At 41.7% G+C, this 14,998-nt stretch overlaps 1 protein-coding gene across 12 annotated transcripts in view; it reads right to left on the bottom strand.

The window, feature by feature from the left end:
• Positions 1-5,862: 5,862 nt before the first annotated feature.
• The window catches only part of LOC140453536 (transcription factor HIVEP3-like), a 412,504-nt gene continuing 403,368 nt past the window's right edge, over positions 5,863-14,998 (bottom strand). For all 12 annotated transcript variants that reach the window (XM_072548302.1, XM_072548305.1, XM_072548299.1 and 9 more), the window contains 2 exons: positions 11,444-12,564; positions 5,863-7,349 (listed from right to left, as the gene is read on the bottom strand). In XM_072548302.1, coding sequence (XP_072404403.1) covers positions 6,387-7,349; positions 11,444-12,564 — 2,084 coding nt within the window. In that variant the 3' untranslated portion in view covers positions 5,863-6,386. The remainder of the gene's footprint in view (positions 7,350-11,443; positions 12,565-14,998) is intronic.

Consider the following 14,998-nt stretch of genomic DNA (forward strand, 5'->3'; position numbering starts at 1 on the left):
ATTTCAAAGAGACCTAAGGGGCAACTTTGTCACGCAGAGGGTGGTGCGTGTATGGAATGAGCTGCCAGAGGAAGTGGTGGAGGCTGGTACAATTGCAACATTTAAAAGGCATCTGAGTGGATATATGAATAGGACGGGTTTACAGGGATATGGACTGGGTGCTGGCAGGTGGGACTAGATTGGGTTGGGATATCTGGTCGGTGTGGACGAGTTGGACCGAATGGTCTGTTTCTGTGCTGTACATCTCTATGACTCTAAATGTGAGGTGATTCACTTTGGTAGGAGCAACAGGAATAGAGAATACTGGACTAATGGTAAGATTCTTGGTAGTGTAGATGAGCAGAGAGACTCAGTGTCCATGTATATACATCTGTAAAAGTTACCACCCAGGTTGATAGAGTTGTTAAGAAGGCAGACAGTGTCTTAGCCTTTATTGGTAGAGGGATTGAGTTTCGGATCCATGAAGTCATGCTGCAGCTGTACAAATCTCTGATGCGACCGCACTCGGAGTATTTCATACAGTTCTGGTCACCGCATTATAGGAAGGATGTGGAAGCATTGAAAAGGGCGCAGAGGACGTTTACTAGGATGTTGCCTGGTGTGGATAGAAGGTCTTGTGAGGAAAGGCTGAAGGACATGAGGCTGTTTTTATTAGCGAGAAGAAGGTTGACAGGTGATTTAATTGAGACATGTAAGATAATCAGAGGGTTAGATAGGGTGGACAGTGAGCACCTTTGTCCTTGGATAGTGATCTAGCACGAGGGGACATAGCTTTAAATTGAGGGATGATAGACATTGGACAGATATCAGAGGTAGTTTCTTTACTCAGAGAGTAGTAGAGACTTCCTGCAGTTGTAGTCTCACCAACTTTAAGGGCATTTATGTGGTCATTGGATAAACATATGGATAAAAATGGAATTGTATAGGTTGGATAGGCTTCTGGTTGGTTTCACAGGTTGGTGCAACATTGAGGGCCGAAGGGCCTGTACTACGCTGTAATGTTCTATGTTGTATTGGCATGGATAGAGGATTGGTTGACCAACAGGAAGCAAAGATTAGAGATATATGAATGCTATTCTGGTTGGCAATTAGTAACTAGTGGTGTGCGTCAGTGTTGGGACTACAATTATTTACAATTTATGATGATGGTTTGGAGTTGGGGACATGTGTAGTGTATCAAAATTTGTAGATGACATGAAGATGAGAGATTGAGCAAAGTGTGCATTGGACTGTGAAACTTTGCAGAGGAACATAGATACTTTAAGTGAGTGGGCAAAGGTCTGGCAAATGGAGTACATTGTTAATAAATGTGAAGATATCCATTTTGGTAAGAGTAACAGTAAAAAGCATTATTACTTGAATGGTAAAAATTTACAGCAAGTTGCTGTGCAGAGGGACTGGTGTCCTTGTGCATGAATCAGAGAAAGTTGGTTTGCAGGTCCAACAGGTAATTAAGAAGGCAAATGGAATTTTCTCCTTCATTGCTGAAGCGTTTGATTTTAAAAGCAGAGAGGTAATATTGCAGTTGTACAAGGTGCTGATGAAGCCACACCTGGAGTACTGCATGTAGATTTGGTTTCCTTACTTGAGAAAGATGTACTGGCACTGGAGGGGTGTAGAGGAGGTTCACTAGATTGATTCTGGAGTTAAGGGGATTGGCTTATGAGAAGAGGCTGAGTATACTGGGATTATATTAATTGGAATTTAGAAGAACGAGGGGGGATCTTATGAAAACATATGAAATTATGAAGGGAATACATAAGATAGAAGTAGAGAAGATATTTCCACTGGCAGGAGAAACTAGGACAAGAGAGCACAGCCTCAAAATTAAGGAGAGCAGATTTAGGGCTGAATTGAGAAGGAACTTGTTCATCCAGAAGGTTGTGAATCTATGGACCTCCCTGCCCAGTGCAGTAGTTGACTCTACTTGAGTAAATGATTTTAAAGCTAAGATGGATTTTTTTGAACAGTAAAAAAATTAGAGGTTACAGTGGGAGGGTGGGTAAGTGGAGCTGAGGCCACGCAAAGATCAGCCATGATCTTATTGAATGGTGCAGCAGGCTCGAAGGGCCAGAGGATCTACTCCTGCTCCTAGTTTTTATGTATTGCTGACAGTCCTCTAGGAAAGGTCCATACAAAGCAGATAGGAACTATTTCTCAGTGGTAATGGGGAAAAGAGCAAGAAATGGACAGAAAGTCATTTCACACTGACATTTGGGGAGAATCCTTGGGTTCTGAATTTGTAGCATTGATTGAAAAAATAATCAGACCCTTGCTGAGGAGTTTAGGTGGCTTGGCAACCTCCATTGCACATCATATTCTGAAGCTGATTGAAGCAAGTGCTCCCTGATGGGCTGAACAACATTTTAACAGAACTGAAAGAGCTGGTTGCAATATCTTTGGGTTAGGAATGAATAGCCCTAGGCTAATCTGCTGCAGAATGGTGTCAGCAGTTTTGGCTCAGTTCCCACACTGGCTCAGTTTACCACAAAAGTCCCTCCTTCTCAACCTCACCCCTTTGCATAGGTATGGTGGCCCTCCGGTTCAACCACTACCAGTTATCTCTCTCTCACGAGTAACAATGGGGACTTTTCTTTATCCAATAGCACTGAACATTGACCTTGAGTCATTGTGGTAGTTGAACAACCAGCTTTCTCTAGTTAAAGGAAGATATGTACTTATGTGTCACCTTTGCATGACCTCAGGCTATCCCATAGTGGTTTATCGCAACCATTTAATTACTTTTTTGTTTCGAAGCTTGGAAACCGTTCTTACATCAGAAACACAGCAGCCAAAACTGTAAGATCCCAAACAGAAACATGACAATGATTAGATAGTTTTTTTTAATTTTGGTTAAGGAATAAATGTTAGCTGGGGCATGTCAATCAGAAGTCTCTCTCTTTTTTAAAATAATACCATCGTATTTTTCACAATCACTCATTAGGAGAATTGAATCCATGATATAATGGCATCTTCGATAATGCAACATTCCCTAGATACTGCGCTGAAGTCTCAGTCTAGATTGTGCACTCACTGATAATAGTGGACTCTGTTGGAAAAGTAGAAAAGATGCTTTGGGCTGTTAGTTCATCAATTTGGCCTGTCCTAGTGACCATAATGGTGACATTCAACAAAGCAGTTTAGGTCATGTATATTCCTTTCCTCAAAATCATTTGATTTTTGTCTTCTCCTTTGGATGTGCTCAGCCACATTGTGTGACATCCATTTGGGCAGTCTCATTACCAGATGGCCTCATCATTTACGAATTGGGAGAGAGAGAGAGACAGAGAGAGAGAGGCTGAGAGAGCGAGAGAGAGAGAGAGAGAGAGAGAGAGTCAGAGAGAGACGGAGAGAGAGAGAGAGCACGCACGAGGACGGGGGGAAGAGGGAGGAGAGGGAGGGAGAGGGAGAGGGAGAAGAAGGAGAAGGGGAAGAGAGAGAGAGACAGAGAAAGGAGAGAAAGATAGAGTGAGAGTGAGTGAGAGAGAGAAAAAAGAGAGAGAGAGAGAGAGAAAATATAAAGAGCATTAAGGGATTTTTAAAAAACTGATAATTACTCAAGAATTGTCATGGAGCAACAAAAGCATTCAGGATAGCTCTTCAAAATAGTCTAATGTTTAAAAAAGTGCCAAGCAACGGAGGATTAAACAAGCAACACCCAAGGGAAGGGCAATGAGACAACCCTGGAAACACATCGAGTTTGTAAAATTTATTCCAACATGCTTTTTAAAAAATATGCCCAACTCCTTTACCAACTTTGAACAGTGGTAAAGACAATTAACAGTACAGATGTGTAGGTGTACAATAGGGATCACAGACATCAAATACTGACTTCCATGTCTTTTGTTTTTTTTCTTATATTTTTTCTTTTCTTTTTTTAAAATTTATTTCCTTTTATTTTACAACGATCTCTGTGCTTTTGTTACCTGCATTTATATATGGTTTTACCCCATACAAGTGTTGCAAGGTGCAGTACTAGAAATTGGTGTTTCAAAATAATTACAGGCAATTTTACCAATTACATAGTATACCTATATGTATTTACAGTTGTCTTTTTTGGAATGTATTGCCTTTTTTAAACAAAAGAAGTATATAAACTTTTCCTTTTAAACAGACAATATTATTACACAATCTCTGAAAAGGAGAACAATCAATATTCTTGAAAAGTATCAAATTTAACAAGACGGATTCCACGTTAACACTACAGGAATTAAAGTGAGATTAAGTGCCAAACTGCTGATATCATGCAAGTTGTACAATTCAAGATCTTCCTTTTTCTTTCATAAGAAAATCTTCAAGACCGCCAAATATTTTGGCAACAAATGTTTTTCATATAAAAAAAGAGACAGTGTCCCTTTTCACTGGCCCATTGCAGGCTTGGTTCTGAGGCTTATTTAAGTGAAAATACTGCTAATTTAATAATGCACCCATTTTGTTTGTTTTAAGAAAAGTAACAGTCAGTGATACGTTACAGAAATTCATTCAGAAAATCAGTCAGCTGGCCTTAAATTGTAACATTATGCTGCAATGATCAAAATTGCATCAAAGCCTGAATGAGACAGCATGGAAACTCCGTAACTCTGAAACAAGAACTCTGTCTCTTTGAATTCATCACACACAGTGGAATAAGGTTTCCCTGGCTGTAAACAGAGCATTTTTCCCAAGTAGAAACGTGATGATTACAAAGGAATATTATATTTCAATGCCAAAAGCAATTATTTCAATAAAAAGGGCAACATTTTTAAAATAAAAAGGGGCACTAAGTGGGGAAAGGGTTATGAGATTTGATAATAGAACAAATGACGCAGGTAAACCTTCAGACCACTGTAGTAATGGGGAATTTCTAAGTTTGCATTAGCTAGCTAAATTTAAAATAATACTATGCATAAGCATTTGAGTGCAGCCAAAATGATGGAATGTCATAGAGCAAATATAAAACTTAAGAACTCTTTCACATCACCTATATTCCACTTGAAAGTGTCTGAAATGCTTTTAAGTGCATTTTATGTACATTACATTTATATCTAAAATTACATTCAATAGAACTGACAAAGTATTGCAGACTGCGGACAAAATCGTTTCAATTGAGACAAGGTACTAAAAAAAGACACTGCTGAAAAGACAGCCCACCAGTAACTGTCCTCAGCTTTTCTCTCCCCACTCCCACCCAAACAAGGCCACAACAAACATCAAAAGTAAGTAAAAATAGGAGGTTCCCCAAAAGCATCTTTGGACTTGGGAACTGTGCATCCTTCAACTCATTACTTAAAAGTTCTGCATCTCAAAGTTGTTAACATTGCTGGATAAAGAAAAGAGATGACAGTCCATCTAGTTCACCTACTACCATCCCGCTGGTCACATATTAAATGACTAATTATGACGATTAATCTCTCCTTATCGTTTAGTCTACAACAGACCCAGACATGATGCAAAAAAAAAAGCCCTCAGTGGTGGACAGCTTTGAGAACCGTAGGACTAACAGTTCCTCTCAAGCATTAAATAGCAGATTATTCACAGGGTACTGGCGTGATTTGTAGTTCATGATCTTTTGGGTCAGTGTTTTCTTACAAAGCTATATTCCAAAGGAAAATGGACCCCCACAGTCTTGGAATCTGTGATACTGACCCTGGTGCAACTTTGCTACATAAATGATTTTCCTTGTTGTCTTCAAATGTTTGAAATTCTCTTTTCTCCAGACTAATAGAAGGCGTTAAATGTGAAAGAATCCTTATCAGGATAGCCTAAGTGCTGAGAGTCAATCATTGCAAAAAGGTAAACGAAACCATGGTCAAAATTAAGCAATTTTTTTGTAATCATTTCTGCGTAAGAAGCTATAAAAAGCGCACAGAAAGACCACCAAGATGCTGAGAAAATGTAGCCATTTATAAACAATTAAATACAGAATACAATAAATATGCTTCATAGAATTATTTCTGTACACAAGCAGTTTACATTTTATCAATATAAAAATAAGTCTTCAGTGCATCATCACACCAATGTTTTAATCCCTTTTGTTTCATGTGATTTGACTCAAAGTAATTCCAAATGAAAAAACAGACAGCTACTCTGAATCAATTACATTGCTTTTAAAAATATTCACAGCCTCAAATCATTTTCTCTTCACCACTTCCCCCCCTTCTCTCCCATCCTATACATCTGTAGCCACAAAATAAAAGAGAAAGGCACAAGTAACTGTGTACATTTAAATAATACTGGACTTGGACAATTTTAAACAGGAATTTTCTGGTGATTTTGGTCATGTTTACTATATATATATATATGTGAATGTTTTGTTCTAACAACATTCATGAGTATGAGGAAGGAAAATAGTGTTGACAAATGCCCAATGCATCTTCTTCAAAGGTGAATCTGCATGGCTGTGGATGCTATGAACTTCCTGTCTTATTGTCCTTTTGCATATCAAGGTGCACAAAGCCTTCACCCTTATACTCTGGGTTGCTTCCACTTTGCGTTCTAACTGGGTGAGATTGTCCACTTGAAGCAGTCCTGCCAGCACCGGTTTGGAAAGAGTGGGAAGGACTCGAAGAGTCTGATGAACTACTACCACTTCCGTGTAAAGGATGCATAGGTTCCGTGGTGGCTAAAGTGCGGGCTGACTCATAATAGGTGTCCGAACACCCAAACTGCTTCGTGCTCAGATCCTTTGAAGATCCTTCTCCACTTGTCGAAGGCTTTGGAGAGTGCTCGTGGCTGGTGCTGGGGCTGTCCAGTCTGGCTGAGCCAGCAGCTTGCCCCGAGTGGCTCAGAGCAGCGATAGTGCTGGGTTCAGAATAAATTGGTACCCTGTATTCCTCCTGTTTGTATGCTGTTGCTTTGTCTAACTCAACAGTCTCTGTCCTCTGTAAAGTAATACTTGGTTTACTACTTCTAGCAAGAGAAGGTACTGTCACAACAGGGGCTGTGGGAACAGAAAGCTGCGGTAAAGGCAAAGGTTTTGAAGTTGTTGCTTCAGCAGATTTGGGTCTTAGCAAAACCCCCTCTTCGAAATGTATTGTGGCCTCTGTCCTAGTTGCACTAAAGGGATCAGGTGCAGTTGGATTCACAGGAATGCCTGACTGTAGAGAGACTATTGGAGAAGGCACCAAGCCTGGCCTTGTCTGAACCATCTGTATTCCACCGATTGGAATCATGGGGTAGGGTGTCCTGACCAACTGTTGAGAGTGCAGAGGAAGATGACTGAAAACATAATCTTGTGCGGTCCCAGACAGCCCACTGTAACTTTGTCCTTCATGTGCAGTTTGTGTATTTCTTGAAGAAAGAAAATGCAAGGCATGGGATGGTGTACTTGGCTCTTCATGTATACTGTGGTAGCCCATTCTAGACATCTTCTGTACAGTAGAAAAGGAAGAGGAGATTAATTACATCTTTCTGATTACAAAGTTCTCTCTTATAATTCATTTATTATTGATCTCTACATTCCCTAAATTCTGAAATTTTGCGTGTCCCAATTTTATTCACTTCACCATTAACAATTGTGTATCAGCTGCCTAGATCTTAAGTTCTGGAATTCCCTCCAGTTCTCTCTCTGCCTCTTGACTGTCATTAAAGATGTTCCTTAAAATGCACTCCTTTGACCAAGCTTTTAACCGCTGGTCCAATATCTCCTTCATCGGTTCACTGTCAAATGTTTGTTTGATAATGTACCTGTGAAGTCACTTGGAATATTTCACGTTAATTGTCAGTTATTGAATTTTGCTCAAAGTGAATATATTCACAGAACCCTTGATCAATGCAAAATATTATTAAACACGTCTTTAAATTTATACTTTTTACATTTTAATTTTAAACCCTCACAGCTTCGCCCTTTCAATTCGCTGTAAACTCATTGCTGTCTGCTTAGGTTGCTCTCGTTCTTTACAGATGCTACTTAAATTTCCTCCATTTGGTCACCCTCTCCTAACATCCTCATGTTGCCCATTTTCTCCTTGCACCACTGAAGCACCTTTAGATTAAGGCATTGTATCAATGTAAATTGAGTCGTCATTACAAGTGATAAACTTGGTTTGCTTATGGGCAAAACACAAATTGGGAGCCATAGATACAAGTCAGTCACTAACAAATCCAAAATGGAATTTAGGAAAATCTGTTTTAGATTAGTTTAGACTCCCTACAGTGTGGAAACAGGCCCTTCGGCCCAACAAGTCCACACTGACCTTCTGATGAGCAACCACCCAGACCATTTCCCTCTAACTATTGCACCTAACACTATGGGCAATTTAGCATGGTCAATTCACCTGACCTGCACATCTTTGGACTGTGGGAGGAAACCAGAGCACCCGGAGGAAACCCACGCAGACACAGGGAGAATGGGCAAACTCCACACAGTCAGTTGCCCAAGGCAGGAATTGAATCCGGGTCCCTGGTGCTGTGAGGCAGCAGTGCTAACCACTGTGCCACTGTGCTGACCCCAAAGACTGGTTCGGAATGCGGAAACTGTTACCGAGTAGGACTAATTGAGGTGAATAGTATGAATCATCAGTTCTCACATTTTGAATCCGGACCCTTAATGCTGTCACAGAGGTAACATTTGGTGTTGAATGCTCCTCCTCCAAACACCAATGATGGATACAGTGGGTTACAGATCAGTCGCAGATATGGGCAGAGAAATGGCAAATGGAGCTCAATCAACTGTGAGGAGCTGCACTTTGGGAGATCAAATGTTAAGGAAAAGTATACAAGCAGGACCCTGAACAGCACTGATCTACAGAAGGATCTTGGGGTTCAAGTCCATAGCTTGCTGAGAGTAGCCATGCAAGTAAACAGGATGGTAAAGAAGGCCTATGGCATGCTTGCCTTTACTGGTCGAGGAATTGAGTACAGAAGTCAGGATGTCATGTCGCAGCTTCATAAGATTTTGGTTAGGCTACACTTAGAGTATAGTATTCAATTGCGGTCACTGCAATACAGGGAGGATGTGGAGGCTTTGGAGAGGGTGCAGAAGAGGTACACCAGGATGCTGTCTGGATTAGAGGGGATGAGCTATAAGGAGAGGATAGGAAAACTGGGTTGTTTTCTCTGGAGAAGCAGAGGCTGAAGGCAGACTTGATAGAAGTCTATAAAATTATGAGATGCATAGATAGGGTTGACAGTCAGTATCTTATTTCCAGAGTTGAAATGTCTAAAACTAGGAGGCATGCATTTAAAGTGAGAGGGTGCCAGTTCAAAGGAGATATGAGGGGCAAGTTTTTTTTTACACAGAGCTTTAGGATACTGGAACATGCTGTCAGTGGAGATGGTAATAGGCAGATATGTTAGTGGTGTTTAAAGGACTTTTAGACAAGTGCATGAATATATGCAAGGATATGCAGAGAGAAGGGATTAGTTTAAATTGGCATCATATTCGACACAACATCATGGGCCAGAGAGCCCATTCTGGTGCTGTACAGTTTTATATTCTATGTTCTACATTCTAAGAGTGTGGAGAGGAAACAATGCTGTCCAGAGATAGCGACAGGGTTAGCGCTGACATACTGGATCAATGCCACCCAACAGCGAGGCGTGGACAGCGAATTCAAAATGCTCTTCAACTTCAAAAGATACTTTTAGTGGTGAGTGCTGAGTGAGGTCAGGATGCCTGCACACTAACTTGGCACAGTTAGAAGCTGGCAAGTTTAATTTGGATGGAGATTAAGAATAAATGGAAGGTCATGCAGCTGAGCTGTGAAGGTGAGTGATGGCTTCAGAGCTGGCTGAGTTCTTCTCCAGTCTGACTATTGTACAGGCTCCCTTTTCCCTAGGCTAGCAACTCTGCTTCACAGACACTGGCAGACAGAACAAAGGGGTGAAGGAGAGAGAGGATGAGAGTGTATGTACTGGGAAGAGAGGCTGCTGAGTGAATGAGTGTTGGAGAATGGAATTGGGAAGAGATGTTGGTGTGTCTGGGGGCAACAGCCCTTTGGAAAGGTGCATATGCACGTGTATTTTCATTGCAAACAGTTTGTAATGTCAGCACTGTTAGAACACTTCTTTTGTTCCAATCAACCAAAATCATTTTCATGACTCATGGATCAGATTGAGTGCTTCTAGATATAGAGTTAAGCTCTCTCTGAATTCTCCCAATAATGTACAGCCACCCAGCCTTTGCTGATGCACTTGTGGCAATTACATTGATGGTGGTCTGAGTTATATTACATCTAAGGCCAAGTTATGGAAATGTCCTGAAAATAAAGGGAGCAAGATGGAATAAGAAACAGGAGGCACAAAAAGGAAAAAAGTAAAAGTGAAATGTATGTATGCAAAAACACAGCTAAGGAATACATTACAGCAAGCAGCAGTAATAAATTGCAATTTGCAGGATTGCAGTGAAATGTGCCCCAGAATGATAGCTACCATCATCTGATTCCAACAAAACCAAGGGAAAGTAGAAAAGCAATTTTAAAGAAAAAGAGACTTGTCTGCTTCCAGAAAATGAATGACCTGGGTTCTCGAGAAAACAGTCAACAACACAGTGTGGAATGATCCGCAAGGAGGTAGCTGACAAAGGCATGGTGGCATCCTGGTTATGTTACTGGTCTATTAAACCATAGGGTGAAAGCTTACATCCCAAAGTTTGAGAACATCATGGAATCTTACAGCACAAAACAGGCCCTTCAGCCCATTGAGTATGAACCACCACCTACACTAGTCCCACCTTCCCACACTAGGCCCATAACCTGAAATCGAGAAAAAATTACCATTAGTAAAAGTGACTAAAAACTGGTAGAATGTTATGAAGGAAGATATCCTTTAGGGAAGGAACCTTATGGCCTTCAGTTTCATTACAACATGGCTGACTCTTAACTGCCTAATGAAATGTCCAGCATGCCACAAGACAATAGTGCAAGAGAGCAACCGAAGTGGGGCAATACTTGCTGGCCTTGCCAAAGATGCCCATATTCCAAGAGTGATTAGACAAGGGATCTTTCAGCAAGGGATTTTTATCTTTAAGAACAGTCCTTGATTGCACTTGGCTTTGCTAAGGTGAATGCAGTTGATTAACTTACTCAGCTATTTCAGAGAAAGTGAAAAGTCAATTGTATGACTGTGGGTCTGGTGTAATGTAGAGGGCACAGCAGATAACGACGATCAGTTTGCTTCCCTCAGCAGGAACACTGAATCAGATGGGTTCTTACAACAATCACACAAGTTTATGCTTACCATTACTGATACTAGCGTTTTCATTCAAGATTTAGTTAACTGAATTTAAATTCCCCAGTTGCAGTGGTGAGACTTAAACTTGTGTTCCTGGAATTTTAGTCCAGACTTCAGGGTTACCCCATAATCACTTGCTGTTGAGCCTTGAGGGCAGAATTTTAAAACAGTTTGATTGTCTGGAAGGCAGAAGAGGAATGGCACAGCTGAACTAGATATGCCTAGCACCAGTAATGTTAAGCCATTCTTCACCATTAGGGGAAGCTTTATGGAGTACCTTTATCTTTCTTACCAATTTAGATTCAGATTGTTCCAGCTCTTTGCTAGATATCCTTGGAGGTAGACCCAACGAAGATGAGTCACTGTGCTTTGCAGGAAAAGAGGAGCATTGGGCACTCTGCCAACTTGATGTCAGGCATTTACTTGGCAATTCATCTTTTGCTGGAGACAAGTGTCTTACAGATGATTCTTGCTGCACAGGTGACAATTGTCTCCTTGGAGAGATCTCCCTTGCTGGAGACAGATACCTTGAAGGCAGCATTTTCATACCCGGTGACAAAGTTCTCCCAGGTGACACATCTCTTTCTGGTGACAAATGTTTTCGAGGTGACGCTCTCCCAGATGACACTTCGATCCTCGGTGATAGACATCTCTTAGGTGACACCTCTCTGCCTGGAGAGAGGCGTCTCCTTGGTGACACACCTCTCCCTGGTGATGGGCAGCTCCTGGATGATAATTCCCTGCCTGGTGAAAAGCGTCTCCGAGGTGACATTTCTTTTCTTGGGGAAAAGTGCTCTTGAACTGATGCCTCTCTCTCTGGTGATGTGTGTCTCCCAGATGGAATGTCCCCTCCTGGATATAAAAGGCTATGAGGCGATGATTCCCTCTTCGGAGACCATGGCCTTCTAGGTGATGTATCTCTTGATGGTGGAACATCTGGACTTAGCACAGTCTGCCTTTTCATCAGAGGATCGCCTTGCTTCAGTAGAAAATGCTCAGCAGATGGCAATGGTGGTATTGAAATACTTCCTTCAGGTTTTGCCTGTGAGACACTCTGACACACAGGAACCATGCCCGGCTCGGAGGATTTCATTGGCTGAACTTGAGTTGGTGACCCGGGGCAACCCGTCGATGAATACTGACTGGTTAAACTAGATCCCTGCTTCAAAGTGGCCTCTAATAATGGGATGGTTGTTTCCCCTCTGTATGAAGTTGACACAGTCCCAGCTGTTTGTGGACTGGTACTTGCAATCTCTGAAGACCTCACAAACTGTTCCTCTTCCTCCTCCTCTTCATCATCATCGTCGTTGTCATCATCATCATCTGACTCCTCAACATCTGAAAACTGATGCTCTTCTCCTGGTTCTGTGCCTTCGATTTCTTCTGCTTTCTTCAACTTTTCTTCACTGGTTCCTAAATCAGAGAGATGGACAAAACAGTAACATTAAAAAATGAACATTGCATGAATTTGGCCCTGTAAAAGACAACAAAATGCATTCACCCTCTCATTAAAATAACAAGCAAAAGTACTCAAACCACCCAGAAACCTTTCATTTTAGAGAGAGAGCCAAATCCAAGGTGACTTATCTTGCAACAATTTTTTCAGAAGCATGTATCCCAATACTCAGAGGTGGTCCCTTAGGACTATGTCTATATTCACAAAGGATTTCTTTCCTTTGCTATTGACAGAAGTCTGAAAAACACCACTCTATGTAAATAATTAGGACACAGCTGACATAGTTAAAATGAAAACATTCTAAACGTTTCAGAAATCTGGCAACAAACTTAGTCCCGTTCTCTATCTGTTCTACCAAATGAGCCCTTTGTGCCTCTAAAATGGCTGTTTTGTTTCAATATGGTATCCTGAACCATGGCCTGAGATACATTGCTGCCGAGTGAGGACTGGCAGGGATTTTACAAAGCCCATCTTCTGATTGAAAGTACTTCCTGCCTCGAAGGGGCCTCCCCCACATGGGATCTCAAAGGCAGAGAGATTGCTTCACAACTCATGATGGCAGTGTTCCAACCCCAAGCTGTTTCTGGAAGATTCCTTCCAAATGCAACTAACAGTAGGCAGAAGCTTCTCAGTCCAGTGGAGGTCGAGTTCAAGGTGAGTTGAGGAGGAACTTGAGAGAAATATGTGTCCACTCAGTGATCCCAGAGGTTCTGGAGAGATCACCAGAGGCAGGTCAATAATTGATAGGCCAGGTAGCCGAACTGGATGTCTACAGGCCCATTTGAGTTGACTGATCTAATTATTGGGGATGTCCCCACTGTGGGGAAATTGAGCAGGGGTGTGGAGGTGGCTTGCATATGGCTGATCGTGGGAGAGGGGACCCAAAAAGCCTCCTGTTTCAATACCTGCGTCCACCCCCCCCCCCCCCCCCCCCCACTTCCCAGCATTCATCCTTACCCAGGTGTTGCAACCAACCTCCTGAAAGATTCTCCCCATCTTAGTGGCCCTGCATCGGTGCTCTCCCCAACTTCTTAGTTGCATTTTAACTTTTTCAGAGGCACCCTCAAAACTGGGCCTGTAACCTCAAGAAACAACTTGTTCTCCTCCCCAAACATACTGGATCTAGAGATGTTCTCTGAATTGGCTGTCTTTGGGAAAGTTTCAAGTGGACGCTCTGACAGGAGAGGAGATCTGGAACTGATCCCGAGTCCCACTTACATTCTAGACAGCAGAAGATTCTAGCCATTGTTTCAATTCACTTAGTCTTCTTTTCCTCACACTGGCTTCATTATTTGTTCAGTCCAGCAGTTACAGCAGACACTGATAGAAAGCGGAACAGCTCAGGAAGAGCCACATACATTCCAAAGCAGTGATGTTTGTCCAAAAGCAACAAACCTTTTTATTCTGTCAGGATCATGAATCAGTGTCCTTTGAAGCCCTCTTTTCAGCTGTCAAATGCACAATAGGAAACTCGCAGACAGTCTCAGACGATCCCTGTGTTCGCAATTGTCTATTTATAACTTTCAATATCACAGCACATCCCCTGAATCTTTACACTGGTGCTGCAGATATTTTTATTCAAGATACTTGAAGCTATTCAGGACAAGGCAGCCCACTGGATCAGCACCCCTTCCACCATCTTCAAAGCTCCCTTCCCCATCACAGTGGCAGCAGCGTGCCATCTGGGAGGTGTCCCGCAGTAATTCAGCAAGGCTCACTTGACACGACTCTTCCCCACCAAACCCATGACCATCCAACATCCTGGAAAACAAGGGAATACCACCTCCTGCAAGTTTCCCTCCAAGCCATGTCCCATCCTGACTTGGAACTATAATCTTGGATTGGATTGGATCAAAATCCTGGAACTCTCTTCCTAACAGCACTCAGATGACAGATTCAAGAAAGCAGCTCACCACCACCTTCAACAGCATAATTAGAGGATGGCCAATAAATATTGTCCTAGTCAGTGACATCCACATTTAATTAATTAATTGAACAAAATTACATAGAATCAATAATACAGGAGAGGAATGCTTAATCTATCAGGTTTATGCACACCTGAGAACCCTCCCACCTTGTTAGGGATTCCTTTCATTCCTTTATGATTCAAGCATTTAGCTAACATCTTCTGAAAAGAACCTATGCTTCTTGCCTCAAACACTACTTCTGGTAGTGAGTTCCATATTCTAACTATATTCTGAAACAAAAACACGTTTCTCCTGAATTCTGTGGATTTATTATTAATTAACTTATTCTTTATTGCCACAAATATTATGGTTGTGAATACCATTTGAGGAATATAGAATAATAGTTACTGTATTATTGTGAAACAAACATAGAAGCCAGAATGGCACATACAGGCACTGGACTCCATTCACTCACTCACCACCT

Source organism: Chiloscyllium punctatum, chromosome 27, assembly GCF_047496795.1.
Source record: "Chiloscyllium punctatum isolate Juve2018m chromosome 27, sChiPun1.3, whole genome shotgun sequence".
In the NCBI taxonomy this organism is placed as follows: domain Eukaryota; kingdom Metazoa; phylum Chordata; class Chondrichthyes; order Orectolobiformes; family Hemiscylliidae; genus Chiloscyllium; species Chiloscyllium punctatum.